The 24,726-nt window shown below is 38.9% G+C and overlaps 1 protein-coding gene across 1 annotated transcript in view; it reads left to right on the top strand.

Annotated features, from left to right (window-relative positions):
- LOC136858077 (uncharacterized) overlaps positions 1-24,726 on the top strand; it is a 151,695-nt gene that overhangs the window by 60,261 nt on the left and 66,708 nt on the right. Inside the window, exon 3 of the mRNA XM_068225412.1 lies at positions 905-1,563. Within this exon, the coding sequence (XP_068081513.1) occupies positions 905-1,563 (659 nt within the window). The remainder of the gene's footprint in view (positions 1-904; positions 1,564-24,726) is intronic.

Raw genomic sequence — 24,726 nt, forward strand, 5'->3', positions numbered from 1 at the left:
TCCCTAATCCACCCTGTTTCCATGAATGTACCTCTCTATTACTGTTCTAAATGAATCCCATAACTTGTACGTGGGCTACCATTGTGATTCAAATGAAGGGCATCTTAGTGTAGATCCCTATTTCCTACCCATCTGTTAGGATCTAGAAATTTCACTCTCAGTTTTCCTCATACCCACTTCATAGTCTCATTTAAATATCTTATCACCCTCCAATCAGTATCCCTTGTACACAGTATCCCACATATAACACTCCCTCAAAACTTCTCCCACGCTGTCATAACCAGTTCCTGCACATCCCCAACTACTGTGTGGAGATGAGAAGAATGCAAGCATGAGAAATGTGGTCTGCAAACATGAACTTCCTGTTCTGCCCAGACAGATCGGCTCTTATCTGCTACACGAAAACATTGACTCACACTTTGCAGTTTGTTGGATTACAACTGACAAGAGCTAATAGCTGCCAGTAGAAGATAATATAAAGTCGCCGGGGTAGTAGTGGAGTTGGTGTGGTAACCATTGCGTCACTGGCTCTGCTGGTGAAAATCCCTCCGCCCCGTGCCTCACCGGGCATGTGCATTCTTCTGATCTCCCAACAATATGTTAGTACCTATTCCTACTTGTCTTACATTGTTAGTACCCGTGTGGATAATTACCAGCTTCTCCTTACCCTCCTCCTGTGAGAATGAACCTATGAGAAAAAGTGATATGGAAGTATGATCATTATGTGATGCTCTTTAATGTTCATTGTGTTAAGCTCTCTTAATTGATGTAATGTCATGTAGGGATTAATTTTATTAATTTTGATGGAAAAGAAATCCATTTAAATGAATCTGTTTTGGTTTCAAGCAAAGTTTTTAGATTTCGATAACATTACTTGTTATTTCTACTTTTCTTTTACTTTCAGGGAAAGAAGATTGATACCAATTGTCATGCATCAAATAATATTGATGGGAATGGAGTAATTGTTTCAACAGTTCCAAACCAGACGCCATTACTAAATCAGTTAGTACGTTGCATAAAATCTGAAGAGCCTTCAGATACTTGCGTGAATAATAACTTACCACCAAGTGAGATTGTGGCTAAAGTGATTGTACCAAACATTGTGAAAGAAGAAGAAAAAGGCGATGAAGAAGTATTTATAATTGACGCAAGTGATCATGACAGTAATGATTTTAGGCATGATGTAATAGATGTTGATGATGATAGTGATGTACAAGTACTGGCTGAACAAGGCACATCAGAACAAAGTAATAAATCAGAAGGTGTTGTAAATTCATCAGCTAATAAAGCAGAGGGCATCAGAAATTCATCTGAGGGTTGTAACCAACCTCCAGGTGGTGCCTTTCAGTTGAACAAAGCGGTGATAAACAATCTTGTGCATTCTAATAAGAATAGAAATAAAAGTCTTCCAAATTCTGGGTCCAGACCTTCTAATACATTAGCCTGTGATGATTCCCTCCAAGTGACAAGAAGTTCTATTGGTAATAAACAAGCATTTGTAAGCAATACTTCTTCTGAGAGCCATGAAAATGTGGAAAAAGATCCTCCTTCAAATAGTTGTAGGTGAGTTGAAACATTTTTCTTTAGTGAAATGACATACAGTAGCATATATAGAATAGGCCTAATGGTATTTAGGAGAGAATTCACTCAATCGGTTACTACTGATCTGCATTTAGGGTAGTTGCCCAAGTGGCAGATTCCCTATCTGTTCTTTACCTGTGGCAGGCTGAGTGGCACAGACGGTTGAGGCACTGGCCTTCTGACTCCAACTTGGTAGGTTCGATACTGGCTCAGTCCAGTGGTATTTGAAGGTGCTCAAATAAGGCAGTCGGTAGATTTACTGGCACGTAGAAGAATTCCTGTGCGACAATATTACGGCACCTCGGCGTCTCCGAAAACAAAAATAAATAGTGGGGCGTAAAGCTAGTAAAATCACTATTATTATTATTATTATTATTATTATTATTATTATTATTATTTATTTGTTGTTTACCTGTCTTTTCTTAAATAATTGCAAAAAATTGGAAATTTTGTTGAATATCTCCCTTGGTAAATTGTTCCATTCCCTAACTCCTCTTCCTATAAACAAATAATTGCCCCATTTTGTCCTCTTGAATTCCAGCTTCATCTTCATATTGTGATCTTTCCTACTTTTAAAAACACCACTCAAAATTATTTGTCTACTAATGTCATTCCACACCATCTCTCCACTGATAGCTCGAAACATACCACTTATTACAGGTTATAAATTTCATTTATTGTCTGTATTGAAGATCTACATGTGGTACAAATTACTATAATATTATTAAATACCACCTATTCAATACATAATAAACTAATGAGGACTTATATCCTTTTTAAATGATTAACATGTTACATGTTTCACTCCTTTTTGTGAGCATCATCAGCCAATTAACCGAGCAGCTCGTCTTCTTTCTTCCATGTCTTCCCAACCCAAAATTTGCAACATTTTTGTAACGTTCCTCTTTTGTTGGAAATCACCCATAACAAATCGAGCTGCTTTTCTTTGGATTTTTTCCAGTTCTCGAATCAAGTAATCCTGATGAGGCCCCCTCTAGGGACATCAAGATTTTGACGTCAGTGTGGGGACTTGTGTGCTTGTTGATCCTGAGGGCTGTGCCAGCTCAGGGTTACCCATGCTGAATTGGCCTCCATGTAGGGCCAGACTAACAAAGTGTCCCCCGAGTTGCTTGAGAGGCGTCTGTGCTCTTTATTCTTCATTACTGTTTCTACTCTTCTATTCTCACATTCTTAAATTTCATTCTTCTTCCTGTCTAGCCAGCTTCTCTGCCTCGGGTAGAATAGGTTAGTACGAAGGTTTTATCCTACCCCAATTACAAGTTTTGGGTCATGGCAAGGTGATGCATTGCTACTGGGAGAGTAGTTCTTAGTGACCCCCTCCAGATATCGGGCGCTCTCTGGAGTACATAGGCATACCAGGGCTCTGTCAAAGGTCGACCTTATCCCGGGTTCTCGTGGGACTGAAAATGGAACCTCTCTCTTCTTCTTCTTCGTCTTCTTATGTACTTTCAAAGGGTGGCACCCTTCAAAAGAATGGCATCTTTAAAAAGAACAAAAAGAAAGTGATATACTCCAGTACTTGTAGATTAAGTGACGAGTGTCTACCGCGTTTCCTGGTTGCTTCCAGGGTCAATGGTAAAATTTTTAGATGAATGTCCTTTTTTGATTAGTAATTGGATTGAAGAAATTGCTGGTGGTGAAGTTGACGAGATGCGCAAGCTTTGTGATGGATTCGTACTAATCAAGACCGGCTGAACAGTCCAGATGGCTACTTAAAGCCAAATTATTCGGAAAGGTAGAGGTTAAAATCAAGAAGCACCAAACCCTAAACTCCTGCAAGGGAGTTATATTCCACAGGGATTTGGTTAAGTGTTCCGATGATACCATGATCAGATACCCTGCACGTCGGAGAGTAACCAACATGAAGAGGTTGAAGAGGTGCGTTGGTGACAAGCTGCTCGATATGGGCGCTTTCATCCTTACCTTTGACGCTGAGACCGTACCTGAAGCAATAAAAGTAGCTATGTACCGATTGACTGTTCTTCCATATATTCCAGCACCAGTGAGGTGTTATAACTGCCAAAAGTTTGGCCACACTTCATCGAGATGTCAAGGTTCGACGACCTGCAAAATGTGTTGGAAATGTGAGCATGCTGGGGTTGACTGCACACCATCACCTGTGTGTGTCAACTGTCCAGGTTTGCATGCTCCTATCTCTAAGGAGTGTCCCACATTCAAGCAGGAGAAGAAGATCCAGGAGATAGAAATTCTAGTTAAGCTTTTTTATCCAGACGCCCGGAAAAAATTAAAATCACTGGCTGCTCCGGAGTTCTCCAACTCCTTTGCTGAAAAGGTCTCGAACGTGCGGATCACCTCACAGAGTTTTACACCATCTATCTCTAGACTGCTAGCATCGACAAGTCTCAGCCACCAAAAAGAGCAGGTACTGAAGGAAACTGGAGATCCTGGGAAGGTTTTGGGATCTCCTGGGAGTAAGAAACACACGTTATTTCCAATGTCGCCTGGGAGAGGCCCTTCCCAGGAACATGTGGCTGGGAAGACCTCCCAAAACAGGGCGAGGGAAAGACTTCCCCAAATAGGGCTGGAAAGTCCAGCCCTCCTTCTAATGCCCAGACCAAAAAAAAGAAGGGGAAGTCCCATAGCTTCCCTAAGAAATTGGAGAAGCAGCCTTCTCCAACTCAGTCGGGGGTCATAGGATCCCTGAAGAACACCGGCAAGCCATCTGCCGGTTCTCCTCCAAGAAAGACAGAAACGGTGGGCAAGAGCGAGAGGCCCAGGTGCCTTCTTGCGCGATCACTTTCTGGGGAACCTAGTTCTTCCAGGAAGAAGGCCCACTGTTCCCGATCACTGAGATAACCGTCCACGGAGTGCCCAGTCACCGCATCTCCCTCTTCTGAGGAGACCATGAAGACTGAACGACTCATTGTCATGGATGGTGATGACTACATAAAAGACACCGACAAAAACGGCGGAACCTAGCAGGTATGGACCGAACGAAGAGCAAGAAATTCCTCTAAATTCAAAGCGCTACCTATCTGCACAATGGCACTTTTGCAGTGGAACTGCAGTAGTTATCTCTGTCACCTAGTTGAGATACGTCAATTGATATCTGTCTCTGCGGCCTCCATATTCCCTCTAAAGGAATCTTATTTGAGACCTGGATACGACACGATTATGAGAGAACATCGTCTTTCCTCTAAAGACAGAGTAGCTGTGGATGGCGTGGCGTCTGGGGGTGTTTGTACCCTAGTTCGCTCCGACATCTTCAGCGATGAATTACCGCTCTGTGCTCAGCTGGATGCAGTTGCAGTTCGTGCTCCGTTGCCTGTAATGACAACGGTGTGCAACGTGTACATTCCACCGGATTGCCATCTTGAAGTACATGAACTCCAAGATCTGATTGGTGAATGCCCATAACACACTGGGTTTCTCCATCTTCCTGTGCTAGGGGGAAGATGTTCGAGCGATTGATCAACCCTTTCAATCTTTGCGTGCTTAATCCAGGGGAACCGACACATTTCAGCAGCACACTTGGCACATTCTCACACCTGGATCTCACCTTGTGCAGCTGTGTGCTAGTTCCCCTGCTTCGATGGCTCTTTTGAGTCCGAGTAGGGAATGCATTTTCTCAATATTACGTTTGAGAAATTGGAGTACCTCAGGGATCTGTAGTGAGTGTCACGCTGTTCGCAATCGTCATTAATGGCATAGTTACCGCTGCTGGGCCCACAGTCATTCCATTGCTGTATGTAGACGATTTAGCTCTACATTACAGCTCCGGAAGGTTGGCATTTGCTGAGAGACAGCTTCAGCAAGCTATTAACCGAGTCGACAGATGATTGTGCATCCGGAACCAGAGCTCCACTTGCAAAACAATGTCTTACCAGTGGTAGACAGACACCTGCAGATTCCTGGGTCTCCATTTTGATAAGAGACTAAAGTGGCCGCCCCACATCCGTGAGTTGAAGGTTGCCTGCATGAAGCGACTTAACATGCTTGTCAAGTTTCTCAGCGGCACTTTGTGGGGGGCTGACCGTACGGTGTTGCTACGTTTCTACATGGTAACGGTCCTCTTCTGAATGGACTATGCCTCAGCATTAAAATCTACGCTCAGCCTTTTAGATAGTGTTCACCATAATGGAGTTAGGCTGACAACGGGAGCTTTCCGTACTAGCCCCATTCCCAGCCTACTCGCTGAAGCGGGAGTTCCATCTTTACGAATAAGAAGGCAGCAGTTTTTACTCACGTATGCTGCCAAAATCCATGAAATGCCACTACATCCAAGCTATCAGTGCATCTTTAGTACCCAGTACCACCAGAGGTACCAAGACCAGCCGAATGCCACATGGTATTGAAAAGGTGAACCTTTAACATTTTCATTTTACTGTAGCCACATGGCCAGTCGGGTTTCGAATTGGTAGCTTGTGTCATGATTTAAATAGAGGTATTGGTGGTGGTCTTGAACAGACATTTAGCAAGGTATCTCCATGTTTGGTTTTACGACCGGATATACGCCTAGATCTACTCCCATATATAATTTAAAAAGTTTATTCCACCTACTCAATACTGTACAATAAGTGCAATGGCAAGGTCTATAAATACACTGGGTGTCAGTCTGCGTGATAGAAGGAAGATTATGTAAATGTGGCCCACAGTTGGCCATATCGATAAATAATAATAAACATTACAATATGTTATCAAGGGACTAGTTTCGACCCTATGTCAGTCATCATCAGCCTAAGATACACTTATGGATCTACTCCGTGGATGCAAGGTGCACACGGATTCCTCCGTTTATTGGAGGTATTTCCAGGACTTCATTCACCAGTATCCGGCTGCACGACATATCTTCACGGATGGTTCTCAAATCGGAGAAAGTGTTGGATGCTTTTTGGTCACCGATGATATGAGCACAAAGATCTCACTTCCTAGTGTATGTAGCGTGTATACTGCAGAGCTTTACGCCATCTTAGAAGCTCTGCAGTTTGCACTGGGTGATGAAAGAAACCATTTTCTTATGGGTACCAACTCGTTAAGCTCTCTGCAGTTTATTGAAACCTCTTCCTCGCAACACCCACTGGTGCAGCGGATTCATGACCTTCTAGGCAGGTTAAGTATGCTGGCACCAGAATCACTTTCACATGGTTTCCAAGCCACGTTGGGATTGCGGGAAATTAACTTGCGGGTAAAGCTGCAAAGGAAGCGGTACTTTTACCTCCAAGACCTATTAATATACCTGCTAAAGATATTTGTTCTCAGCTATGTCAAACCATCTTGGCGTCCTGGGAGTCGGGTGGCTAGCTGTCCGAACTCCCAACAAGCTGAGAGCAATTAAGAAGACAACCTCCATGTGGCGATCTTCTTTCCGGCCTTCACGGAGAGAGGCCATAGTATTGTGCAGGCTGAGGATATCTCCTAAAGAGGGAAGACCCCCCAGTGTTTTCTTTTGTGTTGCTGACTTCACCGTTGCACCAATCTCTCTGGCATAAGACAGAGCCTTGGCCTACAGAAAACACTCAAACGCATTTTAGCCGATGACGCGACTACTGCTGATCTCGGCATCCGCTTTATGTGCGACAGTGGAGTATTCAAGGGTATGTAAATTACAAGTGTACTGTTACTAAGGGAACGCACGTCCCCTTGTGATTCGTTAGTAATTTTTCGGCTTAATCCAATAATTTTTTTTTTAAATTTTGTACTTCATTTCAAAATTCCTTTGTTGAATAAATAATTTTGTTTTATTTTAAATTTCGTTTCCACTTAATTTGTTCACAGAGGATGATTACCTAGTTGTACTTCCTCTTAAAACAAAAATCACCACCACCAATTCTGGTGAGGTCGGCATACACTAGAACAATACCCTGGTTGAGATCTTACCAGAGACTTATATGCCGTCTTCTTTAAATCCGTACTACAACCCCTAAATACCCTCAAAACTGTATGCAGAGATCTGTACACTTTATTTACAATCCTGTTTATATGATTACTTCAATTAACACCTAAGTACTTAGAGTGATCCCCATAAGGAACTTTCACTCCATCAACGCAGTAATTAAAAGTGAGAGGACTTTTCCTATTATTAGAGAACTCACAAGCTGACTTTTAACTCTGTCTATCATCATACCATTGCCTGCTGTCCATCTCACAAATTGACGAGGTCATTTTGCAGTTGCTCACAGTCTTGCAACTTGTAACAGAATAACATCATGTGCAAAAACCTTATCTTTTGATTCCACATCTTTACTCATATCATTTATATACATAAGAAAACATAAAGGTCCAATAATACTGCCTTGAGGAATTCCCCTCTTAATTATTAGAGGGTCAGATAAAGCTTTGCCTACTATAATTTTCTGAGTTATATTTTCTACAAACATAACCCACCCATACAGTCACTCTTTTGTCTAGTCCAGTTGAACTCATTTTTGCCAACAGTCTCCCATGATCTACCCTATCAAGTGCCTTAGATCAATCACAATATAGTCCAACTGACCTGAATCTAAAATATCTGTTATATCTTGCTGGAATCCTAAAATTTGAGCTTCAGTGGAATAACCTTCCCTAAATCAAAACTGCCTTCTATCGAACCAGTTATTAATTTCAAAAACATGTCTAATATAATCAGAACGAATGCTTTCCCAAAGCTTACATGCAACACATGTTAAACTTTTTGGCCTGTAATTTTTGGATTTATGTTTATCACCTTTTTCCTTTATACGCAGGGACTACTATAGCAAGTCTCCATTCATATGGTATAGTTCCTTCATACAAACACTAATCAAATAAGTACTTCAGATATGGTAGTATATCCTAACCCATTGCCCATTGTCTTCAGTATATCCCCAGAAATCTTATCAATTCTAGCTGCTTTTCAACTTTTCTCTTTTTTTATTGTATTGTAAATGTCCTTGTTATCATAGGTAAATTTCAATACGCAATTAGTATTAGTCATTTCCTCTACCTGGACTTTATCCTTGTAAGCAACAATTTTTCATACTGCTGACTGTATACTTCTGCCTTCTTTAGCTCCTCACACAACACTCCCCTTGTTCATTAACTTTTTCACTGTATAATTTGGAATATGTGGCATTCATGGGATTCCAGGATGATAAAGCCTTTAATTTCAGAAACTGTACCATATGTATGTATTTTGTCATTAAGCATTACATTTTAGTAGAATAGTGGCATTCTTGTGTAATCTTAAGTAATGTTTTATTCTGTACAGTCTCTATTGAATAAGCAGGTTCATCAACAGCGGGAACATAACGTTCCCCGCATATTTGCGTCCCAACAATGCACTTTTGTATCTACCCTGCACAACCGTTGGACATAATGCCGGCATGCAGCATATGATATTTGAACTTGACACAATGATATCAGTGACTCTTTAAACTTTAAGAATTGTTTCCTGTTTTTAACATTATAGTATAATATAAAAATTGTTTGAAATATGTGGCATTCATGGGACTCCAAGAAGTTAAAGCCTTTTAACTTCAAAAACTGTAATATATGTACTGTATATATTTAGACATTAAGCATTGCATTTTACTAGAATAGTGGCATTCTTGTTTAATCTCAGTAATGTTTTATTCTGTACAGACGCTATTGAATAAGCAGGTTCATCAACAGCTGACGATGACCTATTTAACAGGTCGAAATTGGTATTGTGTTTTAATGTAATTTAAATTTTTAGACACTTTGTATAATAAAGTATTGATTGGGGAAATAATAACATGGAAGAAAAATGAAAAAAAAAAAGCAATAGAACACAGAAAAACTAAACAAGCACAAAGTCTTACCTGGCCAACCTATAAAAAAAAAATCTCTTTGGATAAACGCTAAGCTGAAACACTATAATTCCATAGTTAAACCAGAGGCAACGTACGCTAGTGAAACTTTATTCAAATTAAATGTAAAATCTATAACAGACAAATTACAGAAAACTGATAGAAGAATTCTTAAAACAATTATTAATAAAAAACACCAAGTTGATGGACAGTGAAGATTGTTGCCTAACAACATTGTCTATCGTGAATGTGAATCAATAATATCTACAATGCGTAAAAGAAGAATTTCCTTTTTCTGTCACATATCAAGATTACCAGACACCAGGATATTGAAACAACTATTTGATTGATTGTTTTTTGAAAACTAAAATCAGTAATAATTGGTTCAAAGAAGTTCAGGATGATTTGGAAGAATTGGGTATAACTCGGCAACAAATCAAAGACAGAAAAGAAAAGAGGATTTTGAAGAACAAAAGCATAAGTCTCAAAAAAACAGTTGAACTGAAACAATGTACTATATCGGACACACAAAGGGCTTCCAGGTCAGAGAGGATGAGAAAGTTCTGGGAGAAGAAAAAGAAGAAATTAACTCAAATGTATTGATTTAAGTGCTCCAATTTGGGTGTAAAATATGTAAATAATAATAATAATAATAATAATAATAATAATAATAATAATAATAAAGTATTGATTAGGTGGATAACTCTCATCCTTCATACTTGTAAGGTTAGCAATGACACCAAAAAAAAAAAATGGTTAGAAATCTGAAGCGGGAAACCTTGGGAACCGAAAGGGGGTACACTCTTCTACCTGGTGCAGTTACAAAATGTTTGGGTAAGTTTTTCTCATGTAGATAATTATATACATTTAAATTTAGTAGTTTTGCACAAGCTATTCAGAATATATCAACATTTACAGTATATTTACAGATTAAACTCTTTCACAGGTAAGGGAAATGATGAGTTCATTTCAGTCAAGGGTATTGACATATTGAAGAAGTGAAGCATAGATTTAGATTTCTGAAATATGGGTCTTGATGATTTCTACCTTAATACCAAAGAGACTATGAAAAATCTTAAGGTGGAAAATGATACGGCAGAGAGAGGAGTGAAGTTAATGCAAGACTTCAATGGACTCTTAACCAGGGAGTTTCCACTGAGAAATTAACATTCATCACAGGGAATATATTTTGACTGAAAATGAGTTAATCTTGCCCATTATCATGATGGTGACAAGTTACCTCGTCATGCCCATTGCTCTTCCGCGAATGACGAAGGAACTCGTCCTGCCTGTTATACTCTTCTGCAAATGATGAAGGAACTTGACCAGCTCATTATGCATGCATGCCTTCGTGGAAGACAAGTTATCTAGTTCTGCCCGTTTTGACATAAATATGTTTTATGGCTGGTGGTCATCTGAAAATTTGCGTTATGGAAATTAGCGTCACAAAATGGAAAATGTGTAACGGTAGTGTAACCCTATCATCCGTGCAGGCTGTGATGTAAGGTATGGATCGATGGTCAGATAGTGTTACCTAGCAACCGTGCAGGCTGTGTTTTCTTGCTGGTGGTCATCTGAAATTAGCAGCTGTTGATGGATGGCCATGACCGAAAGATATATTTATGATCATTTGATTTTGGCAAAGAGAAAAGTGGTTTCTTTTGATTTGCATTTGGTAACTCAAACTGTAATTCAATATTGCATGCGACATTTTGTAACCACATTATGAAACTACGTTTAACACTAAGTAACAACCGATAAAACGATGCCGCTATTATAATGAAGTATTATTATTATTACACTATATGAATTTATCCTGTATAACAATATAGCAAGAAAAGCAGTGGAAAATGAAAATACTGTACTGTGCATGATGTTACAAAAAGTATTCTAAGTCAGTCTTCAATTTAATTTTTCTTCAGTCTCTATTTCAGTGAGTATTTATAATGGTACAGGCGTAAGCTCACTATGAGTTTCACCACTTGTGTTATCCACTTTATTCAAAGAGCATCATCGAATTCATCATCTGAATCAATGAGATGAGGAATAGTTTCATTATCTAAACGAAAATGCTTAGCAATTTTGTTCAGAAGAAAATGCAATAAAATATTGGTGTGCAGTGTGGTGCAGTAAGTCTGAAACCTATTGACATTTATAAAGTGATTATAGAACTACACTCAATATAAGAAGTGATGAGAAAACATGTCCAACCCAGCAGATAACAGTTTTCGAAGGTTTTAGATGAGTTAACTAGTTATTACCCAGTTGAGTAAATATTATTGGTAGATGAATTGACTCATCATGCCCGGTCAAGAGGTTAATAGCCAATGAAGAAAAACGAAAACTCATTTTGCGATATGTGCAAGATCACCGGATACAATACCCTGATAGTAGAAAAGACATGTAGAAAAGAAAATAGTGCTAAAATTGGTATTGATTTGTATGTAATCAATCAATCAATCACTACTGATCTGCATTTAGGGCAGTCACCCAGGTGGCAGATTCTCTATCTGTTGTTTTCCTAGCAGTTTCTTAAATCATTGCAAAGAAATTGGAAATTTATTGAACATCTATCTTGGTAAGTTATTCCAATCCCTAACTCCCCTTCCTATAAAAAAATATTTGCTCCAATTTGTCTTCTTGAATTCCAGCTTTATCTTCATGTTGTGATCCTTCCTACTTTTAAAGACACCACTCAAACTTATTCATCTACTGATGTCATTCCACGCCATCTCTCCACTGTCAGCTCGGAACATACCACTTAGTCAAGCAGCTTGTCTCCTTTCTCCCAAGTCTTCCCAGCCCAAACTTTGCAACATTTTTGTAATGCTACTCTTTTGTCAGAAATCACCCAGAACAAATTGAGCTGCTTTTCTTTGGATTTTTTCCAGTCCTTGAATCAAGTAGTCCTGGTGAGGGTTCCATACAATGGAACCATACTCTAGTTGGGGTCTTACCAGAGACTTATATGCCCTCTCCTTTAAATCCTTACTACAACCCCTAAATACCCTCATAACCATGACCAGAGATCTGTACCCTCTATTTAGAATAATATTTATGTGATTACCCCAATGAAGATCTTTCCTTATATTAACACCTAGGTACTTACAATGATCCCCAAAAGGAACTTTCACTCCATTACTGCAGTAATTAAAACTGAGAGGACTTTTCCTATTTGTGAAACTCACAACCTGACTTTTAACCCCATTTATCATCATACCATTGCCTACTGTCCATCTCACAACATTATCGGGGTCATTTTGCAGTTGCTCACAATCTTGTAACTTATTTATTACTCTGTACAGAATAACGTCATCTGCAAAAAGCCTTATCTCTGATTCCACTTCTTTGCAGATATCGTTGATATATGCAAGAAAACATAAAGGTCCAATAATTGTGCCTTGAGGTATTCCCCTCTTAATTATTACAGGGACAGATAAAGCTTCACCTACCCTAATTCTCTGAGTTCTATTTTCTAGAAACATAGCCACCCATTCAGTCACTCTTGTGTCAAGTCCAGTTGCACTCATTTTTGCCAGTAGTCTCCCATGATCTACCCTATTAAATGCCTTAGATAGGTCAATCTCGATACAGTCCATTTGACCTGCTGAATCCAGGTTATCTGCTATATCTTGCTGGAATGCTACAAGGTGAGCTTAAGTGGAAATAACTTTTCCTAAACTCAAACTGTATTCTATCAAACAAGGTATTAATTTTGCAAACATGTCTAATATAATCAGAAAGAATGCTTTCCCAAAGCTTACATGCAATGCATGTCAAACTGACTGGCCTGAAATTTTTTCAGCTTTTTCAGCTTTATGTCTATCACCCTTTCCTTTATATACAGGGGTTATTATAGCAACTCTTCGTTTGGTATAGCTCCTTCTTGCATGCAATAATCAAATAAGTACTTCAGATATGGTACTATATCCCAACCCAAAGAGAAATTTGGAAAGGGAATCACAGTCCAAGGAGAGGAAATCAAAACCTTGAGATTTGCCGATGATATTGTTATTTTATCTGAGACTGCAGAAGATCTCGAAGTTGCTGAATGGTATGGATGAAGTCTTGGGTAAGGAGTACCAGATGAAAATAAATAAGTCCAAAACAAAAGTAATGGAGTGCAGTCGAACGAAGACAGGTGATGTAGGAAACATTAGATTAGGAAATTAAGTCTTAAAGGAAGTAGATGAATATTGTTACTTGGGTAGTAAAAAAACTAACGATGGCAGAAGTAAGGTGGACATAAAATGTAGACTAGCACAAGCAAGGAAGAGCTTTCTTAAGAAAAGAAATTTGCTCACTTCAAACATTGATATCGGAATCAGAAAGATGTTTTTGAAGACTTTTGTGTGGAGCGTGGCATTGTATGGAAGTGAAACATGGACGATAACTAGCTCAGAAAGAAAGAGAATAGAAGCTTTTGAAATGTGGTGTTACAGAAGAATGCTGAAGGTGAGATGGATAGATCGAATCACGAATGAAGAGATACTGAATCGAATTGGTGAGAGGAGATCGATTTGGCTAAATTTGATGAGAAGAAGAGATAGAATGATAGGACACATCTTAAGACACCCAGGACTTGTTCAGTTGGTTTTTGAAGGAAGTGTAGGTGGTAAGAACGGTAGGGGTAGACCAAGGTATGAATATGACAAGCAGATTAGAGCAGATGTAGGATGCAATAGTTATGTAGAAATGAAAAGGTTAGCACAGGATAGGGTGGCATGGAGGGCTGCATCAAACCAGTCTATGCACTGATGACTCAAACACACATCCCAACCCATTGTCTTTAGTATATCCCCCAAAACCTTATCAGTTCCAACTGCTTTTCTAGTTTTCAACTTTTGTATCTTACTGTAAATGTCATTGTTGTCATAGGTAAATTTTAATACTTCTTTAGTATTAGTCACCTCCACTATCTGGACATTATCCTTGTAACCAACATTCTTTACCTACTGCTGCCTTTTGAAGATCCTCACATACACACTCCACTTGTTCATTAATTATTCCTGGAATGATGTTCTTAGAACCTGTTTCTGCCTTAAAATACATACCCTTCCATTTTTCACTAAAATTTGTATGACTGCCAATTCTGCTTGCCATCATGTTATCCTTAGCTGCCTTCTTTGCTAGATTCAATTTCCTAGTAAGTTCCTTCAATTTCTCCTTAGTTCCACAGCTATTTCTAACTGTATTTCTTTCCAATCTGCACCTCCTTCTTAGTCTCTTTATTTCTCTATTATAATAAGGTGGGTCTTTATCATTCCTTACCACATTTAAAGGTACAAACCTATTTTCACATTCCTCAACAACTGCTTTAAACTCATCCCAGAGTTTGTTTACATTTTTATTTACCGTTTTCTACCAATCATAGTTACCTTTTAAAATCTCCCTCTTGCCTGTTTTATCAGCCATACGGTTCTGCCTAATAGTCCTAATTTTTTAATACCTTCCTTTCTTTCACATTTATTTTTAACTACCACAAAAACAGCTTTGTGATCACTAATACCATCTGTTACTTTGGTTTCTCTATACAGCTCATCTGGTTTAACCAGCACTACATCCAGAATATTCTTCCCTCTAGTTCAGGGCCATCCAGTCATTGCGCTCCGAGAGCGCGCCCGTGCTCGGGGAGCACTGGGCAGTCAGCCTAGCGCTCCTTCCCCTACCACCATTACAGTGTGGCATCGAGGGGACCTGAGACAGACGGACGATCTTCATACCGTGCTGACTAGATATGTACGTACAGTCGTGCGGCCGATGGCTTTTGTGGGTTTGTTGACATCACATTGATAGAGCTGTTTTGCCATAACAAATATACTGAATATACAAATCGAAAGGTGCTCCGATGTATGGAATATGCAGGAAACAGAATAAAGAATGGTGTAATTTATTCAAAGCTGAAATTTTAACATATCTGAGAGGAAAATTCAACAAAATTTTACCATTATGAACAGATAGTACAGGCTGTGAGTGACTTCTGCTCAGTCGTTTCTACGAGCTTTTAGTTTTGGAGCAAACAATCTTTTCCAAATTTGGTACGATATTTCCGGACACAGTTATTCTTAAACAATTGTGCAAGTTTCTATCATTCATCGTGCACGATGTTTACTTTCGGTAAGCTTAAGAACCGAAAAGAAACGCTCACAAATGTACGTTGAGCCGAACATTGACAGAACTTGACATGCATGTTTATACAAAATGGGGTATTCTTCGTGCGGAAAGCCACTGTAATATTCTTCTAAACTTCGTGACATTATAAAGCGGTCTTTAAGACGAACATTTCACTGCAGTTCAATCAATTATAATTGAAATAGCTGTGGAACGTCTGTACTAAGAGAAAATGGTCGAACAAATACATCTAACACTACTTGGAGTTCTGATAATTCTGAAAATTTCTTTTCAAACTCTTCTTGTAATCGGCGAATTACCTGCAAGTACTCATCAAAGTCGACACCTTCTTTCACTGTTTCAAGCAATGGAAAATGTCCGGTGTTCCTTGCATGCAAGTTTTCCCACAAAATCAATTTTCTTTTGAAAGCTTGAATTTTTTCAACCAAATTGCAGATATTGTGCTTTTCTCCCTGAAGCAAAATGTTCAAAGTATTCAGATGAGCAGTAATGTCACTCAAAAATGCTAAGTCCGACACCCACTTAGGATCACGCAAAATTTAGGGCCGCCCTTTCATGTCACAAAAGGTATCTATTGCGTTCCGCAAGCAAAAAACCCGATGAAGCACCTTCGCCTTGCTCAGCCATCTTACTTCTGCATGGTACGGGATATCCGGATACTCCGCTTCAGTGTCATCCAAGAACTCTTTTAAATGACGGTGCGTGAATCCATGGGAACGAAGAGAATTTACCATTCGCACAACTGTACCCATTACGTGTTTAAGCTTGGCGACTTTTGCACAGATTGCCTCCTGGTGTATCAAGCAATGGATCGCCGCCATTAGGGTACTACCGCTCTCAGCTTTTTAATTTTACATAGCTGAGGATCCCCGTACGTAGACCACGTAAAGCAGGAGCTCCATTCGTCGATACGCACGTCAACCACTCCGATTTTAATCGCATTGACTCAAAACACCCTCCACAACTTGGAAAATATCAAAACCGGTAACGGTGTCTTCGAGAGCTATCAAGTCTAGGAAATCCTCGGTGACCCGGAGATCGTTTATCCACCCCTCGAATGAAAAAACGAGCTGAGCTGTGTCCGCAATGTCGGTTGATTCGCCGAGTGTGATGGAAAAGGACACAAAATGTGCTGCCTTCTCCATTAATTGCTGTTCCATATCAACGGCCATATCGTCTATTCTGCAAGCAACAGTTTGAGGAGAAAGAGAGATTTTGTCAAATTTCTCAGCTAGCTCCATAGGAGAAATACATGCTGCCGTAAACATTAGTCACTCCTTGATTAAATCCCCTTCCGTGAAGGGTTTCCCAGCTTTGCCAATTCGCAGTGAACATTTGTTGCTTGCTCGTAAAATGGATCCACCAACCTCACTCTCCTCAATCTCCTGTCAGACAAAAATACGGCAAGTCACAATTTTAGTGATCTTCAGATAATTCAATCATTTCTTCATTCCCGTTTGTAAACAAGCATATTCAAATTAAAACAATAATACATAATAATGCTGCTTGAAATTATCTTTCAATTCTTCCAACTTCGATTAGTGACTGGCGTCTGTCAAATCACCGTAATCATCCCAATGGTTGGCACTGTAGTGCCGTTCCAAATAGTGTGTTTTTAAACCCATTAAATCTCGGTGGCACACTAAACATTTGGCAGAGAAAAATGAAAATTCCCATTTTTCTTTAAAGGCTGCTGCTTCACCACTCCTTTTTTTTTTTTTTGTATGATGTTCAGTCATGGCAATTGCGAAATTGATTTAGTTACACGCTGTCAACAAAGCGCATTGGACAAGACTAGCAACTGATGGATCGGCCAGCCAAGCTCCTCCCACCACTACCGAAACTACCTTCCCTCCAAAGCGCTCGGAGCACTGGCTTGGAGCGCTGTTTGGATGGCCCTGCTCTAGTTGGTTCCATCACTTTCTAATTAGATGCCCTTTCCATATTAACTTATTTGCCATTTGTTGGTCATGTTTCCTGTCCGCATTACCTTCCCAATTGACATTTGGTAAATTGAGATTACCCTCTACAATCGTGTTCCTTTCCTTATCGTTTCCCACATAGCTGATTATATCCCAGCCCATTGCCTGGAGTATATCCGTAGAAATCTTATCTATCCCAGCTGCTTTTTCTTGCTCTCAACTTTTGTATTGTTTTGTAATGTCTTTGTTATCATTGGTAAATTTCTGTACTTTGCCAGTGTTAGTAACCTCCTCTACCTGGTCATTATAATATCCAACTATCTTTACATACTGCTGACTGAATACTTCTGCATTCTGTAAGTCCCACCTTACTTCATCTTCTCATTCCTGATAAGAATTTAAATATTATCAACCAGTATATTTGGCCACAGCTGGTGTACTGTTCCAATGTACACCTCTTAAAGACCTGAACAACAAAATTTCTCAGCGACATTGACAAAGTCATAAAGGGCTCTGTTAAGGAAATTATTGGATTACCAGCAGATGCCATTGATGCTGTGATCTACGCTCAGCACATCCTAAGAGGACTTTGTATCTTTAAAGCACAATGGGAAGCCTTCATTCAACATATACTGTACATATATGCAAAAGACTGTGAAAAGTTTTGTTGACCTATTTGTCGTGAAAAGGTTTGTTGACAACTTCTTAATTAACAACAGCAATCACTACCATTTATCTATGTTTTAATTGTAATGGATGTTTTAAATCAACTTCATTGGTGGAACTATGTGAGGCAGATGGAGAAGAGTAATGGACTCAGCTTGGGAGGTAAGAGAAGCACAAAGATTTTGAGGCGGCAGTGGTTAGATTCAGATTTAAAGGTAAGAGATGTCTAACTAAATAAAGCCACTGATCTAGTTGCAAATGGAGGGTTATGGAGGGACCTGCTTAATTCACAGAGGCTTACAGACTGAACACTGAACAGCACGACAGTCAATATATGTACAATCGACAAGAAGTACTAGAGACAGAGCCTGTAGTGAATAAGTGATGCCAAAGGAATTTAAAGAATATGTGAATAAATATAAGAGCATGATAAGACTTTTGAAGTGAACAAACTTCTGAAGACAAATAAAATTTAGTGTAGCCATTAAGGACTGCATCATGCGGGTAGTTGTTTACAAACCAGAGGCATTTATTGGCATTTTAACCTGGAAATTAATGAAGCTACTAAGCCATACCGCACTGATCAAGAGTGGCTGCGCAGTTTGGATCACGTAGCTATCAGCTTGCATTCGAGAGATAGTGGATTCAAACAACACTGTTGGTAGCCCTGAAGATGGTTTCCCATTTTAACATAAGACAAAATCTGGGGCTGTACCTTAATTAAGGACATGGTGACTTCCTCCCCACTTTTAGCCCTTTCCTATTTCTTTGTTGCCATAAGAACTATCTCTGTCACTGCAACATAAATAAAAAAATAAATTAAAAAAATTCTTAGCGTATATAGTGATAACAAAGAAGGATTGCATGCATGGAGTTGGATATACTGAGATTTAACCTTTTTTTTTTTTTTTTTTCAAGTTGCTTTACAAGGAGAACAATAAAACTTTGATTTCCACCTATTCAATTCATTGAAAGGAATTATAAAATTAGGATCTCATCCTTTTATTGCTTAATTGTTAAAACATAGGGCATGTTTCATTCATATTTTGAATGTCTTCAGCTATAAATATTCTTACAAGATTAAATTGGTGACATTGTTCTAGAACTTACACTTATGGTTTGCCATTAACAAACTTATCCATAATAAACTTTAACGCTAGAACCGCCGGAATATATTATATACCTGGAACCGCCGACGCGGTCATTTTGACTGCTATTGAAATTATATCTTCGTTCTCGATACGCACGGTTACTCATTATTATCCTTTTGCCTCTGTTTCTGTACATTGATTTATGAGTTTCAATATTTATTTGTCAACAAAAAACGCCACGCACTCGTTACACTGTCGTCAGTTTCATACCACTATGATTATGGAGTAAGTCCTGGATTTTCTTTCAAGGGGTAATGCGAGCAATCCAACCAGGTGTCATCTTCCCAGTCTGCTACAGTCCACTCCCTGATGCCATCAGTACCTGAGGACGCATTATCTGGCCATGGTAGGCTTTTACCTTGGTTGTCGTGTCCCCAATGATACCATGCTTTACATTTTACTATGTCTACGGTTGTACGAGAAGAATTGAAAACTCGTCAGTATTCAGCCTATGTGAGGAATCATTATAATTTGAATACGGTATAAATCAAGGAACTTCACCATATTTGTTATGCTGATAGTTATAACAATACTAATATCAACTTACCTTTCAGCCTGAACAATTCGGTTTTGAGTGTGATCTGAATCACCGCTTTCCGAGTTATCACTTGACTGGTAGTAATATGTGTATGCATTTTTCTTTTTACGTTCTTTTTTGCCTTTGCTGGCGAAATGTAGTGTTTACAGTGCACTATGTCTTCTGGTATGGGCTAGAATAAATTTTTCACTTTCATTGACCTGTCTCAGTCTTATCCTTAGCTTGTCATTTTGAGTGTATTAAGATTTCACTTCCATATCGTACAACATGTGAAAATGTTTACGCCATTTGTAACAAGATGTTTTAATGTGTATACAACAAATAATTTTAAAACATTCAGCAATTTAACAGATTGTAAATTTATTCAGAGACTAACTAATGGCATTGTATTTTAAATATTAGAAGAAGGTTTTAAAGTTTTAAACTCAACAAATAGTCATATTATTTCCAATAAGACAACGTAATATATAAACGCTTTATATTTAAGAGGTTTTTTTAAAGTTTATTATGGATAAGTTTGTTAACTGCAAACCATAAGTGTAAGTTCTAGAACAATGTTACCAATTTAACCTTGTAAGAATATTTATAGCTGAAGATGTTCAAAATATGAACGAAACATGTCCTATGTTTTAACAATTAAGCAATAAAATAAGGATGAGGTCCTAATTTTATAATTGCTTTTACTCTATTGAATAGGTGTAAATCAAAGTTTTATTGTTCTCCTTTTAACAGACTTTCAATACGGAAAAAATGAGGATAGTCTTTTGCAAAGTTGCTTTACCTCACACCGACACAGATAGTAGGGCTTATGGCGGCGATGGGATAGGAGGGCTAGGAGTGCAAAGGAAGTGGCTGTGGCCTCAATTAAGGTACAGCCCCAACATTTGCCTGGGGTGAAAATGGAAACCACAGAAAATCATCCTCAGGGCTCCCGACAGTGGGGTTTGAACCCACTATCTGCCAAATGTAGGTTCACAGCTGCGCGCGGCCAACTCACTCGGAGAGATTGGTTCATGTAAGACTGAAGTTGTACGTAGTTTGATCCACCGTGGACCACAGGTTTGTTGAAAAATGGTGATAGCGCTGAAAATTAGAAGTGGATGCTTTTGGCAAATAGGTGTTATAATTGGAGAGTGTCTGTTCAAAAGGTGCTATTTCCACTTCAGTTTTTTTAGAGGTATTTCATCCACATGCATTGCAGTAGTTGAATTCTATTGAATGCCATGAGCAATCCAGACCAGAAAGATGTGCTTCCTTAAACGTAGTATCATACCAGGTCATGAGTACATTCCATGTGCATTTATTTATACATTTCCTTATGTTTTTCCATAACTTTCTTAGGGTGGAAATAGGTTCCTTTGAACAGATACTCCTCAGTATGGTTTCAGAAGTCTCAAGTAATAACTTGAACTAAATTTATTTAGTATATGACTCTCGTAAGAACAGTGCTAGCACAAGCCTCTGAGACATAGCTGTTTTCAAAATCTGATTAAGGACACATAGGTATATTCAAAAGATATATATTGATACCCATATTTAGGCCATGTTTAGGGACATGGAGACCAAAAAAAAAAAAATACAATTTCAGCTCTGTGAACTTTTTAAGGAATCTGATGTTATCAGATGGGCTGGGTATCTACTGCGTATCAGTGACAAGGGAATGGTTATAAAACATGGTGTCAGAATGAACTAGAAAACTTGAAAGATCAAAACTGATTTGGAAAAAACACATGGGGCAGAACTTAACTTGAAAATTAGAGAATAGTGAAAACATTTTAAGGAGGTCAGAATTTACAAAGTGCAGTCATGTTATTGTTTTTCCATTCCATTGCCATTTGTACTGAAAATGATTTTCATGTCATTTGCCACAATGCTCGTGTGCATGTGACCCAGATTTCAACTCGGTTCTTGTGCAGCCTTAACCTCAAACTCTGTAGAAGGTGTTTGGGGCATGTTAAGAAGAAATGAAGCTGTGAATTCCATAACAGCACAAGTCCACTCATTAAAGTTTGGAGATAAACGGTTTTTTTGTGTTTATTTATTTATTTTTTTTTTTCATATCTTCAAACCTACTAAAGCTATTCCTTTGAATTTTTTTCTGTGCACAGATATTACAAGGTGTATGTGTCTTGCAAAATATTACATCAAAACTATGAACGGTTTCAGAATAAAAAAGATATAAAAACTGTATTTTTTGCTGTTTTAGAAATCATTGGATTTCTTTTTAATATTACTTTTATTAACATCTGTTTAATTGCATACAAATACATGGTGAGGGTTTAATTTTGGTGAAAACATATTCACAAAGATATCAGTAAATACATGACCCTAAGAAATGTTCAGTCTGCATCCCAGGAGTCACTTTCTGAAGCAGCATTATCATTGTCAGAGTTTCCATAATGTAGTAGACGCTCAAAGTATGGCCAATGCTGTGTGTCAGTGGATAGTATATACTTCGAAATGTCTCTTGCTTTCGGTGGTTTCAACTTTAGTTCACTGTAGTAGGCCTTCTTTAAAGCTGCCAAATTACAAACACGCTTTTCTTTAAATTGAAATGTCTGTGTCACTAGTCGAGTAGCTGATGTGCTAACAGTCACATCATTGCTGTGATACTGAATAATCTTGTATGATGTGACTTTCCACTGGCCTTCATGTTTAGACAGTGGCACAGGGTTTACTTTTGCAAAGAAGGTTTTGTAATCCATAATCATGGATTGATCAACGTGAACAATGTGTATATTCCTAGCACTCTTCTCCATGATGTCTATCCATTGTTGAGGAGTGTACACAGTGTCCTGCTTCCTCTTCTTCAACTCAGTACAAGTATATGTGTTTAGAGTCAGAACAGCATTTGTTCATGCACTTGTGATATTTTGATTATCATTACTCAAAATAGATGTGCACAAAACGAATATTTTGTGCTGTTCTGATTGCCAAGTGAAAGCCTACGACGAGACGATTCCAACGATACCCATAACTCATATAGCGTCAAAATGTGGACTTGTGCTGTTTTGGAATTCATGGCTTCAAAGGTTTGGCAACATATCCCTGGAATATGCTTCTATAGAAGCGTGAGTGTACACCACAACTAAGCCAGTTGACCTTGAACACGTGTCTGAGAATACATTACATATTCAGACACTAAAGAAAACTCTGGATTTAAATTGACCTGAATAGTTTGTAAATTATATGTGATAGATGTTAAAAAATTTAGTGTATACAAAGGGAGTGTGAAGGAAGCGGACTTGGTTTCAATGAAGGTACAGCCTCAGCATTTGCCTGGTGTGATAATCAGAAACCACGGAACACCATCTTCAGGGCCGACAGTGGGGTTCGAATCCACTATCTCCTGGATACAAGCTCACAACTGCCCGCCCTTAACCACACGGCCAACTCGCCCGGTCTCACCGAGTGTAACAGCCTGCCTGAATATTGGCGGGAGTTAGATAACGTTCTTCTTTAGCATGGCATACCTCTGGTCCATAAATTTTCTGATACTACTGGTACATAAAACACTGGTTCATCATAGCATTCGAGCTATTCGCTCCCTACTGAGACACTGATTGGAATGAGCAGTGTGCATATTTAACGGAATAATGGCAGAAGAGTGCTGTTTTCCATTTGATTGAGTATATATGATAACATTGCTTTTAATCGCTACATTCCTACTGACGTTTTTGTAATGTCCTATGTTGACTTCAGTTAGCAAAACCACAACGTCTCAGTCTTTCTGAGAATCCCGTAGCGAAGCATGGGTACCGGTACATCAGCAAGTATACATAATATAAGAAAACAGAACGGTCCAATAATAAGGCCCGTCTGTATGTAACGTTTTCGCATACCTGCCAACCCTTCCGATTTACCCGGAAACTTACCGGTTTTTAACTCATTTTCCGATTTTTGACTAATATAACCTCTAGTACGGCCAATACTCTTCCCCTAGGATAAATTCTTATGTGCTTGTGTAATTTACGAAACCTCATTTTTAAGCGTATTTATTTGATGCTTTATTTCGTAAGCGTTTCGTCCGTCGCCTTCGTGTATCGTGTTTCCCGCTCACCGCAGCAGCGTGTGCGCCTTATACAGCTGGGATTCGGGGCGGCAATCGTCCTGCAAGCAAGAGGCTAGCGCTCGCTAACCACTCAGTTAATCGGGACGAAAGAATGAGTTTGTTATTGTGTTGTTCGCACGCTGTTAACATCGTTTCTGTGCGTAGTTTCATCGGAGTTGTAGGCCACGTGTTTTTTCTTGCATTTCTATGCTTTCCCCTCTGTCAAAGTCGTATGTTAATAATATATGGGACATATTGAATTGTTGAGTTGAATGTTTTTAAGGGGATTGTGTCGGTGACAGTTTCTGGTATTTTCTTTTCTCGTTATGGCCAAAAATATAACAAACGTTATCTCCAAGTGTTCAGAAATACCTATAAATTTCCGTCCATTTTACCGCCTGATAAAGGAAACTTTCGTATTTTCTCGCGTAATTAACGCCCTTTCATAATTTACGCATCCCAATATTGTTGGGTCCAAAGTGGAGAAAAAGAAAATGTTCACCTATTTGACGCACCCACAACTTGGAACATCCATCACTCAGCTCCGGATGCGTTTCGAAATAAAGTTGTCAACTACTCAAGTAGCAGGCTTCCTAATGGGAAAGCGGGCATTCCAAACACAGGGCAACGTGCTGTTATTAGCCATAAGGAAATCCCACTGCACTAGTTTTACGAGTGTTTCGGGTACGGGACATTCTGTGATCTCAAAATTGTTTTGTCAGTCCACAGTATTGGTGTTTCGGGTACGGGACATTCTGTGATCTCAAAATTGTTTGTCAGTCCACAGTATTGGAGTAATACTGCATCATACAAGCTCGCGGTGATCAGTTAACGCCGAAACACAGGGAATAGAGCAGCGGGCAGCATATACTGTATTCAGTGTATATACTGTATGGAACGTGCGTTACCGCGGTAA

Source organism: Anabrus simplex, chromosome 1 (genome assembly GCF_040414725.1).
Source record: "Anabrus simplex isolate iqAnaSimp1 chromosome 1, ASM4041472v1, whole genome shotgun sequence".
In the NCBI taxonomy this organism is placed as follows: domain Eukaryota; kingdom Metazoa; phylum Arthropoda; class Insecta; order Orthoptera; family Tettigoniidae; genus Anabrus; species Anabrus simplex.